The following is a 21,582-nucleotide window of genomic DNA, read 5'->3' on the forward strand; positions in this document are numbered from 1 at the left end:
GTAGGGAGAGATGGTGCCTATAGTAACAGTGGGATAATAGTCTCTGGGAAGGGAGTGTGACTGTGGGATAGCAGGTATAGTAGGGAGAGATGGTGCCTGTAGTAACAGTGGATAATAGTCTCTGGGAAGGGACTGTGGCTGTGGGATAGCAGGTATAAAGTAGCCTTTCCAGATACTAAACATACCACACTGTGCAAAAAAAAACCAATTGATTACCAGATATAAGTAAAAGGTAAGGTTCTGTCTTTCTGGCAAACTATAACTCTCAAAACTTTACTACAGTTTCAGCAGCTAATACAACACTGGGAGCTGCAGTACAACAGTCACAATAAACGTCTCATTGCCCGACAGGTACTCAGCTCTCCTCCAGCCCCAGGTGCAGGAGCCACACCCCTCAGTGATGAATTCCGAGGGAGGGGACGCTCAGGCTCCTCCCCTCAGCCTATGTGCAGTCATCACGAGCACCTCCAGCCTTTCCTTCCCTGGGAGTGAGCTGCGCTGTTTGGAGGCCACGGGCAGGTGAGTGAATGTTCTTTTTACCCTTTGTGATTCCTTCTTATAGTGGAAAGGGAATGGATATTATAATCCCACTGGGGATGATGCAGTTGAGAGTTGGGTGATGATCGGGTCGGGCAGGTGTAGCTCAGATTGTACAATTTGCTGCAGATTATTCTCGGACAGATTTGTATTTAGCCGGGGGAGTTCACTGATGTGAAAGTCAGATTGGTGGGAAATGCCTTCAATGAGTCCTGGATAGGACAGACAGTTTTGTTTAGCTTCACAAAATCCTTTACTCAATTCATTTTTTTATTATTTGTGGTGTTTTGAGTTCTTTAGCTTTTTATTCAGCAGCTCTCCAGTTTGCAATTTCAGCAATCTGGTTGCTGGGGTCCAGATTACCTTAGCAACCATGCATTAATTTGAATAAGAGACTGGAATATGAATAGGAGAGGCCTGAATAGAAAGATGAGTCATAAAAAGTAGCAATAACTATACATTTGTAGCCTTACAGAGCATTTGATTTTTTTTTAGGTCAGCGACCCCCCCCCATTTGAAAGATGAAAAGAGTCCGAAGGACAAGGCAAATAATTAAAACTATTTAAAAAAATGAAGACCAATTGAAAAGTTTCTTGGAATTGGCCATTCTATAACATACTAAAATTTAACTTAAAGGGGAACCACCCCTTTAAAGGACCAGTAAATTCATCAGTATAGAATGGGAAAAAAAACACAAAGACAAATGAAACTTTTAAATCGCTAAGTCTTTATTAAGAAATAACTTACCGAAACTCCACTTGACTTGCTTGCGCTCCTCTTCAGAAAAGGCGATCCATTGTGTGGCGCTCGATTTCTCCTCCCTGCTTTCCTTATAGGAGATAGCCAGGGATGCAAATTAAGCTCCGCATGATGGATGATTGCCCTGTCGCCTTTTCTGAAGAGGAGCGTAAGTAGAGTTTTGGTAGGTTGTTTCTTAATAAAGACTTAGCAATTTAAACATTTCATTTGTCTTCGTGTTTTTTTTTTTTGTTTTGTTCTATACTAATGAATTTTAAAAAAAAATTGATGTTACTTGTCCTTTAAAGGGGTTGTTCACCTTTGAGAACTTTTCGTATGATGCAGAGAGTGATATTCTGAGACAATTTGCAGTTGGTTTTCATTTTTTATTATTTGTGGTTTTTGAGTTATTTAGCTTTTTATTCAGCAGCTCTCCAGTTTGCAATTTTGGCCATCTGGTTGCTAGGGTGCAAATTACCCTAGCAACCATGCATTGATTTGAATAAGAGACAGGAATAATAGGAGGGGCCTGGAGAGAGAGTGATACTAAAAAGTAACAACAACTATATTTGTAGCATTTGCTTTTTAGAAGAGTCAGCGACGCCCATTTGAAAGCTGCAAAGAGTCAGAAGAAAAAAAGCAAATAACTATAAAACTATAATGAAAACCAATTGAAAAGTTGCTTAGAATTAGCCATTCTAAATACTTGCATGCTAAAAGTTACCTTAAAGGTGAACCAACCCTTTAAATTCATAGATTATGAATATATAAAATCACTACTAGTGATGGGCGAATTTATTCGCCAGGCGCAAATTCGCGGTGAATTCCTGCAATTTGCCACCAGCAAATAAATTTGCGAAACCGCCATGGAAATTCGGCAGCGTAAAAAAAAAAGGAAGCCGGTGCATTTTCACCAAAAAACGGACGCTGGCGTCAAAAACGGTTGCCAGAGTAAAAAACGAGACGTTGGTGCTGTTTTGCAAATTTTCGCCGTTTTGCGAGTTTTTCGGCAAAGCGAAACGCCAGAAATTCACCCATCACTATTCACTACTATTCATAGTTAGGGCAAATAATACAATTATACTCTAAATTTCACCTTAACTGACCTTCAAGGCATAACTAGGAGAGCACGTCTGGTTCTTTTTTGTTGGTCCTGATTACAAGATATGATAATTTGCTAAGAAGCTGGTTTGTCAGCTCTTGGGCTGGGCAGGGGAGTCTCCTGTAATGAAACAGAACAGGAAACATTTAAATGGGCAGCAATACCCACAAGGAGTGCCAGGTGCATCCCTTAGGAGTTCAAGTTGGTTCAGGCATTCAAGAAAATATACCCTTGTATTGGTTTTAAAAGTTATTATCAATAATAATCCAATAAATGTTGATATATTAGCTGCATATTAGTCTTGTGACGTGCTGCATGGACAAGACTTTCACTTGTAACTGTAATGGCAGCAAAATAGCCTATCCCAGGCCTTATCAGCAGCTGAGCCTTCCCATGCAGCCAACTTGTAGCACAGATTTATCCCAAACTGGCTTGAAGAATGTGAATGTAATACTCTGAGGATTAGGGCTGCTGATTACACTTGGAGTATTGGTGCAGATATTAAACAGAAAACAGAATCGCCGCATAAGTAGATTATAAGCTATTATTTAGTTAAAAGTAAGCTGCATACTACACTGGATTCCATGCAGCAGTGCTACTAACCAGCTATGTTGCATGTCTGTACATTTAGGGTACAGGGAAGTATAATATTAAGTGTGTAAAAAAAAAAAAATTCTGCGTCTGCATTCTACACCGGAATCGGTAAGACAGGGCAGCTTTCACATATATATGGCACTATATGTAGATGGCAACTGTGTGCTCTGCATGTGATGATCTGTACCCTATCTTTCTATTTAAAAACAAAAATGAGAAAATATGTATAAATGGAGATTCTCACCTAAGGGCAATAAGGCGATTTATTATTTTTTTTTTTTTCTTTTTTAAATGTTTTGTTGCTGCTCTCACTAGTAGCACTGTGGGTGGGGACAATATGCCTGAAAGTAACATTTATTATTGCCCCACGTTTTGTTGCTTTAATGAATTAGCGGACAGAACAGCAGAGGGTTGATCTTGTTACAATGTCATGATTATAGTGGTGTAAAACTGCTAATATCATGAAAAATGATGTAAATTGCACCTGTTTTAAAAAAAAAAAGAGCATCTTGCTGCCGGTGTAGATTCTATGTTACCGGGTTGGCTCAGTGCTGTGCACTTGTTTACATGTAGCTGATCCCTGATGTGCAAAAGGTTAAGCAGTTAGAGCGGCTACTGTGGGGCAGGGGAATTGCAAACATAGGTGCAACTTTGTTTCAGTGCCGTAACCACCAGCGACCAATTCATTATTTGCTTTCTTTAGTCTGTGTGGGTCACACCAATGGAAGCCAACTGCTGATTGGTTACCTGGGTTACAGTTGGCTCCATTACACTCTATAGGGACCACTTTATGTTTTAAAAACTCCCAGGAACGTGGTATGCTCTATACAGGTCTGGATCACTCTTAAACCCCATTCACGTCCATGCCATTCATTTGAATGTGAATCAGCCAGCTCAGCATCAGATGCCTATAGAGACAACAGACAGGGATGCCTCTACTTACAGCCAGGCCCAGATACAAGGTCCCTAGCCCAAGGGCAGCACGTTGTGCCACATGCACCTAAGTAGTCATGACCAGCAGTTGGCACACACAGTGCTTGAATATACAAGTGAAATAATAGGCACAAGCCCTCTCCAGTGCTGGATTTCTGCTTTTTGTTTCTCTTGGGATTTCTCTCTCCCGTGAAAAAGGCAACCACTGTTTTCTGCCCATAAATGTCATTTGAAATTCTAACTGGTTGCACTTTTATTGTATTGGATTCCAGCCAGGCTGCATGCTAAATGTGCTCTGTGTACAGGAGAGCTTCACTGTCACCAGAAATAATAGGGAAAGAAGTTGGGGCTGTGGAACTGGTCTGGCAAGTTCTATTCTTACTGGCATGGGCACCTGTATGTGCTCCTTAAATATTGCCCTCTCTTTTTCTTTGTTTCCTTGTTCTCTGATAGTTCTGCCTGTAGTTCTGATACTGTAGATCTGCCTGTAGTTCTGATAGATCTGCCTGTAGTTCTGATACTGTAGATCTGCCTGTAGTTCTGATAGATCTGCCTGTAGTTCTGATAGATCTGCCTGTAGTTCTGATAGATCTGCCTGTAGTTCTGATAGATCTGCCTGTAGTTCTGATAGATCTGCCTGTAGTTCTGATAGATCTGCCTATGAAGGTGACAGACCTGGTAACCAGGGTGTTGGTTAAAAGGTGCTGATTGGGTGTGAATTTGTGGGTTGTGTGCTGGAGAGAATGAAGCAGCACTAGTTGACTGTAGTGGTACTGTAGTGTCAAATAAATCAGTGGAATGCCAAATTAGGGATGCACCCACTCCAGGATTTGGCCAGGATTCTGCCTTTTTCAGCAGGATTTATTTTTTGTTGTTTGTGCATCTAGCACAGATACTTCTGTCCTGTATGTTTCTTCATTGTCATGTCAGGACCCTCCTGTATCTAGTTGTGTGCATAAGAATGTGGAATGGTGACATTCTGTAGGATAAACCAGCATGGCTTGCACTCTGGAATGCACGGATTCCTTTTGTCAAGCTGATATCAGGGTAGTGGAACTGTATCCGATGTCCTATATCAGTGTGGAACAATCTGGATGCCTCATATAGGAGTTCTCCTGATGTAGTATATCCTAAAGTGGAAATCCAATGGTGGGGTGGTGGGTCTAAAAATGCCATGTCGGATACAAAATAAAGGTATAGGACCTGTTATCCAGAACACTTGGGAACTGGGGCTTTCCGGATAATGGAAATTTCTGTAATTTGGATCTTCATACCTCCGGTCTACTAGAGAATCATGAAAACATTAAATAAACCCAATAGTCTGGTTTTGCTTCCAATAAGGATTAATTATATATTGCTTGGTATCATGTACAAGCTACTGTCTTATCATAACAAAGAAAAGGAAATCCTTTTTAAAAATCTGGATTATTTGGATAAAATAGTCTATGGGAGATGGCCTTTCTGTAATTCGGAGCTGCCTGGATAACATGTTTCCAGGTAACTGATCCCATACCTGTGCTTGGTTTTTCCCAGTGGTGTTCAGCCCAACATGTACAGCCTGTCATTTACTTGAATGGAATCCACGTGACCTATGTGCCATGAGACTTGGGTTAACACTTTTGAGGTTAGAAAGACATGGAGCTTGTTGCATTCAGGAGAAAGTAGAGTTTGACATTGTGCAAGCAAACACCTAGGACATGCCTGTCCAACATCTTCTGTTGAGATCCCACCTGGCTATGATTTCCCCTGGCTTTGTGTATGACATTAACCTTGATCTCATATGTTATTGTCTTTAAGTATCTTCAAATAATAGAGCCAGTAACCCAAAATCAGAGTTGATGTCCTTGATCAGAGCTATCCTAGGACAACACTACTGGGCTTGGCTTTATAGACTACACTCCATTCTGTTTGTCCAGGCTGGAGGCCCGCCATTTCTATAATATTTCCATTAAAGGGGTGGTTCATCTTTGAGGTGACTTTTAGTATGTTCTAGAATGGCCAGTTTTAAGCAACTTTTCAATTGGTGTTCACTATTTTTTAATAGTTTTCTAATTGTCTTATTCTTTCCAGCTTTCAAATAGGGGTCATTTATTGTTGTGGCTACTTTTTCTTATTATTCTTTCTATTGACCTTCTCCTATTAATATTCCAGTCCCTTATTTAAATTAATGCATGGTTGTTAGGGTAATTTGGACCATAGCAACCAGACTGCTGAAATTGCAATCTGGAGAGCTGCTAAATAACTCAAAAACCACAAATAATGAAACATGAAAACAAAATTGCAAATTGTTTTAGAATATTGCTCTCTACATCATAATAAAAGTTACTTTAAAGATTTCAGATCCACCCCCCCACTCCCACCTTTGATTTCCACTTTAGGATGTACTACATCAAGAGCACTCAAATACGAGGCACTCACTGTGTTCCACAATAGTAAAAATCCTTCTCTGTAGACTGGAAAGAACCTGGGTTGGGTTAAAGTGAGTTGTGCCCTATTCTCTGTTAAACTGACTACTCCCTGCACCCTAGAGTCATATCTCCCAACTGTCCAGTTTTTAGAGGGACTGTCCCCCTTTTGACAGCTCAACCCGCAGTCCCTCGTTTGTACTGGAAAGTCCAGATTTTCTCTGCACTGAACAGCTAAGAAAAAGATACAATGTTTCTAACTTATTTGGCAGAGAGCCCAAAACAGCCACAGCAGTAGATAAGATACTTTTGTAACAATTTTGAGATAAGCAAATAAGTATTTGTAACAATATAAGATAAGTTATTTTGGGAGAAGTTAGACTTACAGTTTAAAGGGCAATTCACCTTCATTAGCAAAACTGTAATAACTGAAAAAAAACATTGAAATATGTTCAAACTTTCATAAACTGACAAATTTTGTAAAATGAACATGGTAATTAGGGGGTGTGGCCACAAAAATGGGCATAGTAAAAAAAAAATTATGTGTTTTTTGTCTCTCTTTTTATTTCCAAAATGTAGGGAGGTATGTAGAGTCAGTAACTGGTCTGGTGGGACAGTATCCATGGATACCCAAACTTGTTTCATATAAAGTACTCCTGGTTCCTGTTCTGACTGGATTATCAGGTGCTGCCAGATTTCACAGGAATGAGTGTTACTGAAGCCTGGGGAGACATGGCAGAGATCTTGGGCTTGCTGTAACGACAGTAATGATTAGATAGGGGCATGGTGCAAAAGATGTGTATGCGAGTGTGCTAATGTATGCAATCGGGCAGTATCAGAGATCTAAAGGAGTCACTTTTGAAGGATGTAGATCATATAAGTTTATTAGGGGCTTATTCACACTGGTAGTGTTGTCATTGCAGTTACAAACTGTTCAAAATATGCATGGTTATTTCTTATTGAAGTTTATAATGTAGTCAGAGTAAATTATAAATGTGGGTGCATATTGATTCCCGTTTTTTTTAAATGTCTACATTATAACCCTAATAATGGTCCTACGTTTCAGCTTGGTGTTTTAGTACCTACCTGTGGGTTCCTTCCCTGCTCACAGTCCCTTCCCAGAGACTATTACCCACTGTTACTATAGGCACCATCTCTCTCTACTATACCTGCTATCCCACAGCCATACTCCCTTCCCAGAGACTATTATCCGCTGTTACTATAGGCACCATCTCTCCCTACTATACCTGCTATCCCACAGTCACACTCCCTTCCCAGAGACTATTATCCCACTGTTACTATAGGCACCATCTCTCCCTACTATACCTGCTATCCCACAGTCACACTCCCTTCCCAGAGACTATTATCCACTGTTACTATAGACACCATCTCTCCCTACTATACCTGCTATCCCACAGTCACACTCCCTTCCCAGAGACTATTATCCCACTGTTACTATAGGCACCATCTCTCCCTACTATACCTGCTATCCCACAGTCACACTCCCTTCCCAGAGACTATTATCCACTGTTACTATAGACACCATCTCTCCCTACTATACCTGCTATCCCACAGTCACACTCCCTTCCCAGAGACTATTATCCCACTGTTACTATAGGCACCATCTCTCCCTACTATACCTGCTATCCCACAGTCACACTCCCTTCCCAGAGACTATTACCCACTGTTACTATAGGCACCATCTCTCCCTACTATACCTTCTATCTCACAGTCACAGTTGTGAGCTCTACAGGGCAAACTTTTTACTGTACCTAGAAAGTTCTGAGGGACTGTGCTGGGTTATTGTTGTTAATTGGTTGTTAGTTGTAGAGATAACACACAAATACAACAACTATTTTTGTGGTTTTGCAGATCCAGACGGCAGTCGGCATGGCCTTCAAGGAACTCACCTCAAGAGCAGTGCTTCTGTATGATGAATGGATTAAAGATGCTGGTAAGTTGTAAACTAAATATTTTCTTGGATCTGCATGAAATCCATCTGGTTTATGTGGAGGCCTTACTTATCAACACACATTTTAGAGCATGAATGGGAAAAGTAAAAAAAAATCTCAACTTTTTAAACTTGTCACACAATAACTACAACTGTTTTTTGTTGTCGCACAAAAGCCCGAATCAAAAACCTCTAAAAAGTCAAATAATGATCTTCTAGTTGTAAAAAGGACATCTCCCATTGACTTCTATGTGATTTGGAAAGGTTTTAGCTGGATTATTTTTGTATTTGGAATAAGTCACTATTTTTTTTCCCTGCAAGTTTTTCTGGTTTTTGGCACCATAAAGCCTGACCTTAAAGTGGCAGTTTAATAAACCAGCCCCTTAGTGTTTGCCTTCCATAGATTAAACCAGTGCAGGACAATAAGAAACCTTCCAGATATTATTGAATTCCAGCTTCAAGTACCCTCTAACAGGCTTTGGTTGGAGGCGGGACGCTGGAAATTGTTTTAAAGGGGTTGTTCACCTTTATATTAACTTTTAGTGTGGAGCAGGCACTGATACTTTGAGACAATCTGAAATTGGTCTTCATTTTTATTTTTTGTAGTTTTTCGGTTATTTAGCTTTCTGTTGAGCAGCTTTCCAGTTTGGTTTTTCAGCAGGTCGTATTAACCCTAGCAACCAGTCAATGGTTTAAATAAGACTGAATTATGAATAGGAGAGGGACTGAATAGGAAGATGATAATATGAATAAAAATAAAATTGTAGCCTCCCATTTGAAAGCTGGAATGAGGCAAAAGAAGGCAAATAATAAAAAAAAATATAAAATATGAAGATCAATTGCAATGTTGCTAGGAATAGTAGTCTATTCTATAACCTACTAAAAGTTAACATAAAGGTGAGTCTGCAGAGAGAATACCACCGGAAACCCCTTCAGTCTTCAATACTAATTTATTTCTACTTATAGTAACTAGAAGCTGTGCTTGTTTTGAGTGTGTGAGGGGACTGTAGGCCATTATTCGGTATTGAATAGGTAACAGCCAAACTGTGGCTTTGGGTGATGGAAATTGTAGTTTAATAATGCATGGAGACTTGCTGTGTCTGACAAAGATTAATACCAGCAAACTTACACAGGGCCCTCCCCCACAAACTTCTGATGTGTGAAGCAGATCTTTCCATGTTAGCACCCCACCCCTACTGGGTCCTCTATACTTTCTAGTGTTCTGTTCCTATCATGGGGAAGTAATAGGGTTTACAGAAGTTCATTGGAGATTGACTTCTATGTCCTGCTATTTTAAAAGTTATTGCAGCTAAAAAAATCCCTTTCACATATATATTACTTGCAGTACCCCTTTTCACCTGCTTTGCACATAGCCACTTGCCACAAAAGAACTGTGCCACTGCTGATAGTCTGCTATGGACAAAGCAGTTAAAGGAACAGTTCAGTGTAAAAATAAAACCTGGGTAAATAGACTGTGCAAAATAAAAAATGCTTCTAATATAGTTATCCAAAAATGTAATGTCGAACAGAACACTACTTCCTGCTTTTCAGCTCTCTAACTCTGAGTTAGTCAGCGAATTTAAGAGGGGCCACATGGGACATAACTTTTCAGTGAGTTTGCAATTGATCCTCGGCATTCAGCTCGGATTCCAACGCAACAGTTATGTCCCATGTGCCCCCCTCAAGTCACGGATTGGTACTGCCTGGTAACCAACCAGTGGAAACCAAGAGAGCTGAAAAGTAGGAAGTAGTGTTCTGGCTATTATGTTAGACATCCAGTCACTCTCAGCCTTTATACATTACATTTTTGGCTAACTAACTATATTAGAATTTTTTTTTTATTTTGCATTGCTTATCCATTTACCCAGTTTTTATTTTTATACTGAACAATTCCTTTGACTAGGCCAACAGGACACACAGGAAAAAACCTGGTGGGCCCTGGCCGTTGTGGGCCCAACTTTCCCAGACCTACTCCTGCTGAAGCCCTGGGCGCTGCTGCCTGACCTCCCCTCTCACCCCCTGATAGCGCTGCAAAAAGAATGAACAAGGTACACACTGGGGGAGATGGGGCAGTGTGGGGTTGTGGCACCGGCAGGGGGATGGGGGTCTCTAAGGGGCAGCCCTGATTGGCCCCAGTCTGACGCTAGCAGTCAGTTGAACTGAAGAAGCTGCTCAAATGAGTATTTTACAATCTTCAATGATTACTGCGCAAGTTTAGTTGCTCTAGATTTACTTTTACTACTTATCCCATGACCAAGATGAATGAAAACCCTCATAGACCTATTGCAGTTAATGCATTGAAACAGAATGAGTTTTGACTTAAATGTTCCACACGAAAAAAGGTTCTGTGCTATCATCTGATTCCATTTATGTGTAATATAATGAGTTAATAATTACAAACTCTGTTAACACCTACAGTTTATGATTATGGCTGGTGTCCCAGGGCACAATGAAAATCATTAAAAAACTTGTTGTACACAAGGCCCCATTATATTGTCTTACCAGGGAGATTAACGGGGTCAGTTAAATGTTCCACACGAAAAAAGGTTCTGTGCTATCATCTGATTCCATTTATGTGTAATATAATGAGTTAATAATTACAAACTCTGTTAACACCTACAGTTTATGATTATGGCTGGTGTCCCAGGGCACAATGAAAATCATTAAAAAACTTGTTGTACACAAGGCCCCATTATATTGTCTTACCAGGGAGATTAACGGGGTCAGTTATGGCTACTTAAAGGGGGACCCCACCATAAGTTGCAATAACTGGGTAAAAAAGCATAATGATAAAAAGGAATTAAATATAGTGTAATTTAAAATGTTCAATAATTTTCTATGTATTTGTAAATCGAATTGATATTGAAAGCAATATCCCTGCCTTCTTCCACTCTCCCTCGTGCTGTTCTTGGGAACCGAGACTCTTCTGACAATATGAACTATGGATGATGTAGAAGTCAGCTCTGGGGATGGGCGAATTTGACCCGTTTCATTTTGCCAAAAATTCGCCGCCGGCAAAATGTCGCCGACGCCCATTAAAGTCTATGGGCGCCAAAAAAATTATCGCACACGAGATGCTATAAAAGTCTATGGGCGTCATTTCTGCGGCGAAAAAATTCGCCCATCCCTAGTCAGCTCATCTCCAGTTCCCAGAATGCCTTGCATACTTGTGTGATTAACAGACCCATAAAAGAAGGAGAATTGCAGAAGTGTGCAAGGCATTCTGGGAACTGAAGTCTTGGCTGGAGAAGAGCTGACTGCTGCTGCATTGTTTTAATGGTATGAGTAGTCATGGCAAGAAATAGTAAGGGACAGACATACTGATTTTGATAGAAATTACATTTACAATTTACTTTTTATGTACAGTATTTTTTTAATTATTTGGATAATGTTCCCTTTTTAAAGGAAAGCTATTTTATTCTCTAGATATTTTAAAGGAGAATGACGCAGCCTCCCTCAAATGGTCTCCCTCCCTGCTATATCTCTACATTATATATTCCATTCAACCATGTTCCTACTTGTCTATCTACTCCACATGCAAAAGTGCAAAGTGGAGTTCACAGAAGCAGTCTTCTGTCCATTTGGATCCTCTTCATTCCCTCCAATGAAATGAAACCTGCAGGAGGGTGCACAGTTGAAGCTAGGTCCGGGAGAAGCTTCGACTTTGCATGCTCCGTGTGAATGAAGAGGATCCAAAATCCATTCAATGTAGCTCTACGCAAGCCGACACACAGGAGCGGATGACTGTAGATCCACTTTCTTCTGTCTGCATTTAAAACGCAAGATGAGGAATCCGTATGAACCACTCCGTGTGCCATTTTTGCTCCATGAGAGCTATGTTTTCCAAGTTGTGGGATTGATCTAGTGTCCGTCTTCTTGGGAATCCATTGTCTGAGTATTCAAATATTTATCTGTAATGACTGTATGAATGAGAGCTTTGGAAGGATAGAGGGCGAGGAAGGAAATCATTATTTCTCCCACTTCTTGATGGGAAAAGTGCGAATACATTTTCATACTTCTCCCACGGTAATTCTTCATAATAAAGGAGAAAGTGGAAAGAGCTTCTGGTGCATGGGCACTCTTCTTGCAAATCAAGGACAGCACTATAAAAGCACAAGGCTGCAGGCTAGATGGTGACTTCTAATATCTTTATTTCAAGAAAAAGGTGTACATTTATAATGCAATAAGCAACTTTCAGTAAGTCATGTGGCACAATTAAAATTAAGCAACGTTTATGAAAATATCTTACAGGATATTAATTGCGCTTGTGTTAAAAAAATGATGCCTTATACAGAATGCCTGTGGGCCTCCAGTTGGCTCTGATCTACCAGCAAATGTTCTTAAATGAAATTTTGTACTTGACAGATCCTAGGGTTGAAGACTGGCCCCTCATGTCCTCTCCTATCCTACAAACCATCATCATCGGCGCTTATATCTACTTTGTCACGTCACTGGGCCCAAAGATCATGGAGAACAGGAAGCCGTTTGCTCTGAAGGAGATCATGGCTTGTTACAACTTGTTCATGGTTCTGTTCTCTGTGTACATGTGCTATGAGGTGAGTATGCACTGGTTCTGGTGCATGTTTTAGATCTATTTTGAGCAAACAAAAGGCTCTGCCCTTCATGGCATTTATAAGGCACCAGGCAACTCCTAATAATTGCTTTGTAGATAATAGACTTTTTTTTTTTTTTTTTTTTGCAATATAAACAGATTGGTTGTTTTTTTCCTTATGGGATAAAGAAATACAATGGCATGATGAACTTTAAAATTAAATTAAAATTCTGTTAATATAATTAAATTTATATTAGGGATGCAACAAATCCAGAATTTGGTTCAGGATTCAGACAAATCTGGGCTTTTTTCAGCAGGATTTGGATTTAGCTGAAATCAAGAAATCCAAACCCTATAAAATGCCAAAAAATCTTGCCATCATTTTATGCCTGTGACAAGGGTTCATATTCGGTTCAGTATTTGACCAGATCTGTTAAGGAAGATATGGGATTTGCCTGAAACCAGATGAGTAGGGTTTGGTGCATCCTTAAAGGATATGTTTCTTTTATTCTCAGCTCATACTCTTAGGGTTTTGGTAGATGAAGTACACTGTATTGCTTTTTTGGGGGGCATTGGAGACCTTCCATGTGTTACTTTCCATTGCTGTCAAAAGGAAGTGATCGTGATGTAAAGTGGCAATGATCAAAATGCCTTTTGATTTTATTTGGAAATATGGGACCTCCCTTCCCTTTATTTTTATCGGATGATGTCACATGTGAATGATTATGGTGAGAAAACATGGGAGCCCGTGTTGAGAAATAATTTTTGAGCTCTAAGCTGAGTGTAGACCGATCAGCTGTTTACAATATCCAAGAGTACTAGTTATATCTAATTGTATAAACTTTGTGTTATGTATTTCTTTTCTTTCCTAAGTTTCTCATGTCTGGCTGGGCAACTGGATATTCCTTTAGATGTGACATTGTCGACTACTCTCGGTCACCTCAGGCGTTACGGGTAAGTACGTTTAAGTGAGTTAGAACTGTGATAATGTGCATGAGGTCACCCGACTGTACAAACACGAGGAACTGCTGGTGTGATAACAAACTGGTATTTGGCACAGACTTTCCTCTGTTTAATTTAAACACATATAATGTCATGAGGTCCCAAGTACTATTTAACGAATAAGGAATACCTCTAGAACAGTTAGGAGCCTAGAGGTGGCCATAGACGTAACAATTCCGATCTTTCTTGGAAAAGATATACAGGTATATATACGGAAAGAAACAATAGAATTCTACCTGTATCTGACGATTCAGCACTAACAATGGCCAATGTTTGGGTCCCTTCAAAGGCACCTGATTCTGAATTTTCCGTCCAGCCCGATCGACGAGCCGACCGATATCCAAGCCAATATCGGTCGGCTCTTTTTCCACCATACACGCACCGAATATCGGACGAAAATTTGTTTGGCCACATTAGGAAACCCTTCATGTAATATGCCCAACTTTAACTTAAGGTAGCAGACTGTATCCAATGACTAAGGAGATTTATCCTTAAAATTAACTTTGGGACTGGCTACAGAGTTTGAGCCAATCAATTTGGGGAATCTTGTCTGCTGCCCCCTGTAATGCATATCTATCTATCTATTTTTTTTTTCTTGTAGATGGCTTGGACCTGCTGGCTCTTCTACTTTTCAAAGTTCATTGAATTATTAGACACTGTAAGTATTCTTGGATTGCACAAATGCTGTTTTTTTTTTTACAAATTCTATTTTAAGTGACGGACATAGTAGCACAGCAGTTGAGATTGAAAAGAACAAATGGATAAAAAGACTGAACTTGATGGACAAGTGAAACCTGCTAGTTTCCAGTGGAATGTGCAAATACCTTCCTCCCTTTAAAATTCAAATATGGCCAAAAGATGACCAACCAGATTATCCAGTCTTTGCTCTGCAAAATAACTGGTGAAGGCTGTAGGAGGTGGTGCTATCAATTCGAGGGCTATCTCTGGATAAAAATCCCCTACTGTTATGTGTTACTATGTCCGCCCTAGAGGGCAGGGGCATTAGGAGTAGTGCATTCTAGAATCTTTATGGCGTCTCAAATTGATATGTTTTGGGTAGAAAACCACTTCCTTCCCCCTTTATTTGGAAAAGGGTACATTCCTATGATGATTTAAATGGTGTTGATTTTACAATATACAGATATTGTTTCAAACTCAGATATAGCAAAGCTTTACTTGTATTTCCAGGTTTTCTTTGTATTGCGTAAGAAGAACAGCCAGATTACATTCTTGCACGTCTATCACCACTCCATCATGCCCTGGACGTGGTGGTTTGGAGTCAAGTTTGCTGCAGGTAATGGCCAGGATTTTTTATTTTTAAATATTATTGTCGACTTTGCAATAATTATTTACAACACCAGAATAATGCAATTAAGCCATTGTCTAAAGCTAATGTCCAGACTGTAGACCCTCATCTGCTTTATTAAAGACAGTTCTCAGAATCTAAAGAGCAGGAAGCTGAACACAACAGTTTTAATTTGTACACATGCCCACATCATCCCTAGGACCTGACTTTCTAGTCTTTCAGTAGTACAGCCAGCTCAACCTCCTGGCTCACCTACTTAGGACCATTTAAAGGCCATAAATCTCTTTTTATAACCCAACCACAGCCTTCATAAGCAACTTATCCCTATGTAATTAAAATATAATCCTATGTAATTAAATGCAACAAAGTGAGCACCTCTTGCATAGTAAAAGGCATTAAAAGCAAGTAAATATTTCCAGCTACTTTGACTACAGCGTTTCCAAGTTTATAGCATCAGACCTCAATGGGAATATACATCAGCTCCCACCTTTTTTAGGAATTAACTAAGGTCAATGTCGTCCACTGTGCAGTGAGAAATATATATAATAAAGGAATGTCAATCTTGATTTACTGAAGCAGGAAGTGTCTCTGGACCTTCTGCTGCTCACTGCTTTCATTCCTGTAATATTGATCTGCAAAACTGGTGTCGAGATTAGGGATGCACCGAATCCAGGATTGGTTCGGGATTCGGCCTTTTTCAGCTGGATTCGGATTCGGCCGAATCCTTCTGCCTGGCCGAACCGAATCCTAATTTGCATATGTAAATTAGGGGTGGGGAGGGAAATCACGTGATTTTTTGTCACAAAACAAGCAAGTAAAAAAGTTTCCCCTTCCCACCCCTAATTTGCATATGCAAATTAGGGTTCGGTATTCGGCCGATCTTTCGCAAAGGGTTTGGGGGTTCGGCAGAATCCAAAAAAGTGGATTCAGTGCATCCCTACAAGAGATGCTTTCTGCATCAGTAAATCCTGTTTTTTGCCATTCTGCCTGGCCATGCCGAGACCAAACAGCTGGTTCTCCGGTTACAGATTTGTGAAATTAGCAGTGTAAAAACTGCTAATAACAATGAGATCTAAAAAAATAAATAAAAGTAGAGCAATTGCCAGGATTTTTGTTTCCTATTTCATACAGTAACACTTTGGTAGTGTTTGCACTTTTGATATTTCTTCCCATCCCCCCGCTACGCATATCTAATCAGCATTTTCTTGTTCAGGTGGTTTGGGCACATTCCATGCATTGGTGAACTGTGTGGTTCATGTTATCATGTACAGCTACTATGGCCTGTCAGCCTTGGGGCCTGCCTACCAGAAGTACCTATGGTGGAAAAAGTACATGACGTCTATCCAACTGGTATGGGATACTTCTTACTGTTCTATACTTTGTGTGAAAGTAAAAACTCTTTCGCAAACTACCCTGTTTGGGGGGGGTTGCTTTATTTTTACATCCCTTGAAGTGGTGGTGTTGTGTTAAAGCTGGTTTGCAGAGAGCCGGGCAGTGCATTCTGTGTGTCAGAGCTATATATCCCCTCTACTTAAGCCCTTCATGAACCCTGTGATGGTTGTAACATATTAAAGCTCAACCTGAAGTGTCTGGTGTAGTGGCTGTACCTCATCCTTAATAAAATCCCTCAGTAAAAAGATGCATGGCTTATCAAATGGCTTGTGTGCACCTTATCCAGCACCCAGAAATATAGAACTTTTACTTGATTCTAATGTAAAACCACTTAGGAACTTAAGGTCTCCTAGACATGCTTGCTCAGTGTAGAAGTCAACAGTATCATTCACTGTTGGGTTTACCCAGTCCAATGGAATTCTCAGTTGCTCTTCTGAGTTTATTTGTGATGATTCTTATGCTGTTCCTTAAAATATAATTACCTATGGTTTTTTTCTCTCTTCCTCCCATGCAGACCCAGTTCTTGATGGTCACTTTTCACATTGGCCAGTTCTTCTTCATGGAAAACTGCCCGTACCAGTATCCCGTCTTCTTGTATGTCATTTGGTCGTACGGGTTTGTCTTCTTAATCTTGTTCCTTAACTTTTGGTTCCATGCTTACATCAAAGGACAGAGGCTGCCGAAAGTCATCCAAAATGGCGACTGCAAGAACAACAACCAAGAAAACGCTCATTGCAAAAACAAAAACCATAAAAATGGTTTGCTGAAGAGCAAAAACAATTGACCTCAAGAATAAGCTAAGCAATCTCTAGCCGTATCAGACAATGGTATTACTTGATAATCAAGCGTACTCTGTTTAGAAGTCTACTGTACATATCTTTTTCCAAATAAGTCAGAACCCTGTATTTTTACACTAAGTTATTGGGGTTTATATGCTGTAGAGAACATGGACCTGTGGGGAGTTGTTCAACAAATGTACATATATTTAACATTAGAGACCAATGTTTGTTACCCATAAAGCTCCCAAGCGTGCGTATTTATAAACAAATGGGTGTGCATGAAAAGTACCATTACTTTGAGCACCATGACAGTCAATATGTTATTGAGACAATGTAATAAAAGGAGCAAAATATTTAAACCATAGCAGTCAATCAGATCTTTGCTTTCTTTATTACCAGCTGATTAGTCGTTATGAGTTACTAATCCAAGACTCGCATTTGTGCCTTTTATCACATTCCCCCAAAATGTTTTGTTGGTGTCATGAATGAAGTTGAACAACAATAAACTGGACTAAAGACACAAGATATTTTGTAAAAGCATCTGCAACATTTGCTGTAGAAAGGCTACACTCCTGCAGTTTTGTACCCGTTGAGCCAAAATAAAATGAAAACCTTTTGCCTATTTTGTTTGTTGCAGTTTAATTTATTTTGTTAAAATATTTCTTGACCAAGTAATAGAAACCAGGGCAACCAGCTTCCACAACCCCCCATCATCTAGAGGGTGGCAGGTCATACATGCAAGATCCATTTAGTTTACAGTTCAGGAGATTAGTGTCCATTCATGTGTACGCGTCAGTTACTAATGAATTTCAATCCATCTTTCCAAATTAACCATACTACTTGCCAGGCAAGTCCTATTAAAGGGATTGTACACCTTTGAGTTAACTTTTAGTATGATGTAGAGAGTGATACTGTATGCTGAGAATATTTGCAATTATCTATTACTTGTAGTTTTTGAGTTATTTAGCAGCTGTTCCGTTTGCAATTTCAGCAATCTGGTTGCTAGGGTCCAAATTATCATAGCAACTATTCTGTGATTTGTATAAGAGACTGGAATTTGAATATGAGAGAGCCTGACTAGAAAGACAAGTAATAAAAAGAAGCAATAACAATAAACATGTAGCCTTACAGATGGGGGTCAGTGACCTCCCATTTGAAAGTTGGAAAGAGTCAGAAGAAAAAGGCAAATTAACATTCTGCTTAAGACAGGGGTGTCCAAACTTTTTGTAATGAGGGCCAGAATTAGCGAGGTGAAAAATGTTTGGGCCGACCATTCAGCCTGACATTCTTTCAACCATTAACATCATTTAACTCATTTAAACAAGGCATCGCATAGCCGCAGCAATAATATTTGGGTACATTAGTGAAATGATCTGCCACTTGGTCTATACTGCTGCCTGTGTGCTGAAGGTGTTAGTAATAGACACGTACTGGCACGTAATGACGCGCTGCTCTAACATACTACTTTATTTCACTGTATTGGCACGTCATTACGTCTATTGCACCTTCAGCCCTAAAGAAATATGCGAGAGCGGCGCATCACTACGTGCATGAAATTAATAATAATACGGCCCTCCAGCACAGTACAATCAGGAATCCCGTAGCCATAGCAGTAATATTTGGGCACATTAGTGAAATGATCTGCTACTTGTTCTATACTGCTGCCTGTGTGCTGAAGGTGTTGGCAAAGACCAAGTGGCAGATCATTTCACTAATGTGCCCAAATATTACTGCTATGGCTACGGGATTCCTGATTGTACTGTGCTGGGGGGCCGTATTATTATTAATTTCATGACGGAGGCTGAGGGCCAGTGTAAATTTCAAAATGGGCCGCAATTGGCCCCGGGCCTGACTTTGGACATGCCTCGTTTAAGAGATAACCGGTAGCTCAATCTCACGTGAGCCTGCAGCTTTCTTTTAGACAGAGGAGAAACTGCACACAGACACCATGCTTCTCTTGCTTCAAGAAGACAGAACTTAATTCAGATCAATTAAAAAGTTGCTTAGAATTGGTCATTCTATAACATACTAAAAGTTATAAGGTGAACCACCTCTTTAAACACATTTCATGTTTAGTGGTGCTCGGGTCCTTCTTCCTTGTTTCCTTTGGCGCCTTTCGTGGCTTCGGGACTTTGGGTCTTTGGGACTTCAGGTTTTCGGGACTTCAGGTTTTCGGGACATCGCAATTTGGGTTCAGCTTGTTTGCTGTCAAGGGGGCCCAGCTAATTGGGAAAGACCAGAACTGTACCCCTGTGCCCCGATGGCATGCTTACAAAATCTGACGAGCCAAACTGTTCCTACACAGTATGGCCACCTATCTCTCTTGTTCTGCTCATGTGAGACGATCGCCAGAACGATCAAAAGGGCAGGATGTGAAGTAAAGCTGGGATTGCTCATATCTTTCTCATCTGCCAATTCACCATGCTCTGGCCAACATGGAGCAACTTCTATATTGTAGGGTCTCTTAATAGTACAATGGTTACTCACCACATCAAAGAAGTGGCCCAGGTGCACCGCCCTGGGCCCTCAGCACAAGGGGCGGATAAACCGAAATCTCGAATGGAAGCAGGCACTCAAGGGCAAAAACTTCCACCAGGCAGATGTTCAAAAGTGAAAAAGTTTATTGTGTCAAACAGCCTGTTCCAAACACTTAATCATAGGCTGCTCCATGTTGCTCCAACATGGAGCAACAGCAAATACGTTTTCAGACCTGCCTGATTGATGAATTTACCGATATCTATAGTATATACTGTAGATCTTAGCTGGGGTTGTTGTGACAGCATACATGTACCACAAGTGCTCAGCTATTTTACCTGTATATCTATGGTCATCTCAAGGCCATTAGAAGAGTAATAATAAGATAATAATGGTACATTGCAGATTGGCCAGTGTTAACTGGACGGTCTTTTTTTTTTATTTTGTTTGTGATGCTTATATTTAGTTTGGGCTTTCTTCACCTTTTTAACTGGAGTAAAGGGTTAATTTGAAAGTTAACTTCCGCATCTCTAGGCAGATGGGTGAGCAATACCATATTGAGATCACACAATAAGCCCATAAATCATTAACCATTAACTGATCTTGTGACCAGCACTAGGGTGTCAGAATGGGTATTGTGTTGTAACCACAACAGACCTTTATTATGTGCTGCAAGCCTACAACTCGCTACAGTGTTTATGTACTCACTTATACATTTCGTTGTTATTTAAAGAAATGCATGAAAGATGTTTTTAAATGGTTTAGGAAAAATACTTTGAACTCTGATCTTCAGTTCTTTCTATAGATATTCAATTAGATTCAAGTTGGGTGATTGACTGTGCCATTCTAGCATCTTTTTTTTTTTCTCTGAAACCAATGAGTTTCCTTGGCTGTGTATTAGGGATCATTGTCTTGCTGAAATGTCCACCCTCGTTTCATCTTCAGCATCCTGGTAGATGGCAACGGATTCTTTTTAAGAATGTCCCTGTACATTTCTCCATTCATCCTTCCTTCAATTATAAGAAGCCTGCCAGTACCATATGCTGGAAAACAGCCCCACACCTCTAAACTTCAGTGTTGGTATGTTTTTGTGGTGTTGTGCAGTGCCATTTCTCCTCCAAACATGGCGTGTGCAATGACATCAAAAGGGTTAAATTTTGGGCTCATCTGACCAGACTATATTCTCCCAGAATGTCATTTGCTTGTCCAAATTTTGTGCAGCAAACGTTAAATAAGCATCAACATGCTTTTTTTTTTTTCACCAGTGGAGTCTGGTGCGGTGAGCGTGCATAGAGGACATGTCTGTTGAGTGCATTACTTATTGTTTTCTTTGAAACAACTGTACCTGCTGATTCAATGTCTTTCCGAAGCTCTTGGTGAGTGACCCTTGGCTCTTGGACAACTCTTCTGATTATTCTTTTGTCTCCTCTGCGAGGAGCACCTGGTCGTGACCGGTTTAGGGTGAAATTATGTTCTTTCCACTTCTGGATTATGGCCCCAACGATGCTCACTGGAACATTCAGAAGCTTAGAACTATGTCTGTAACCAATACCATCAGTATGTTTTGCAACCATAAGGTTATAAAGATCTTGAGTGAGCTCTTTGCTTTAACCCATCATGAGATGCTTCTTGTGTGATACCTAGGAAACGAGAAACCTTTTTATAGGCCATTAATTAGGACTAAACCAGCTGATATTCATTTGCACTGATAGGCGCAGGATTGCTTTCAAAATACTTGAGGCTTGATAAAGGGCCCTGCGTGGCCCGTAGGGTTGCCATGTTTTTGCAGTCTACGAGCCAATAAATCACTTTGTAT

At 40.1% G+C, this 21,582-nt stretch overlaps 1 protein-coding gene across 2 annotated transcripts; it reads left to right on the forward strand.

Annotated features, from left to right (window-relative positions):
• Positions 1-446: 446 nt before the first annotated feature.
• Positions 447-17,913, forward strand: elovl7.S (ELOVL fatty acid elongase 7 S homeolog). Of its 2 annotated transcripts, none has more exon segments than NM_001091737.1 (8): positions 447-519; positions 8,182-8,263; positions 12,626-12,816; positions 13,686-13,766; positions 14,416-14,472; positions 15,003-15,108; positions 16,334-16,470; positions 17,027-17,913. In NM_001091737.1, coding segments are annotated over 7 exon segments (906 nt in total). In that variant the 5' UTR covers positions 447-519; positions 8,182-8,199; the 3' UTR covers positions 17,297-17,913.
• Positions 17,914-21,582: the final 3,669 nt, after the last annotated feature.

The sequence above is a fragment of the Xenopus laevis genome, chromosome 1S (assembly GCF_017654675.1).
Source record: "Xenopus laevis strain J_2021 chromosome 1S, Xenopus_laevis_v10.1, whole genome shotgun sequence".
Classification (NCBI taxonomy): Eukaryota; Metazoa; Chordata; class Amphibia; order Anura; family Pipidae; genus Xenopus; species Xenopus laevis.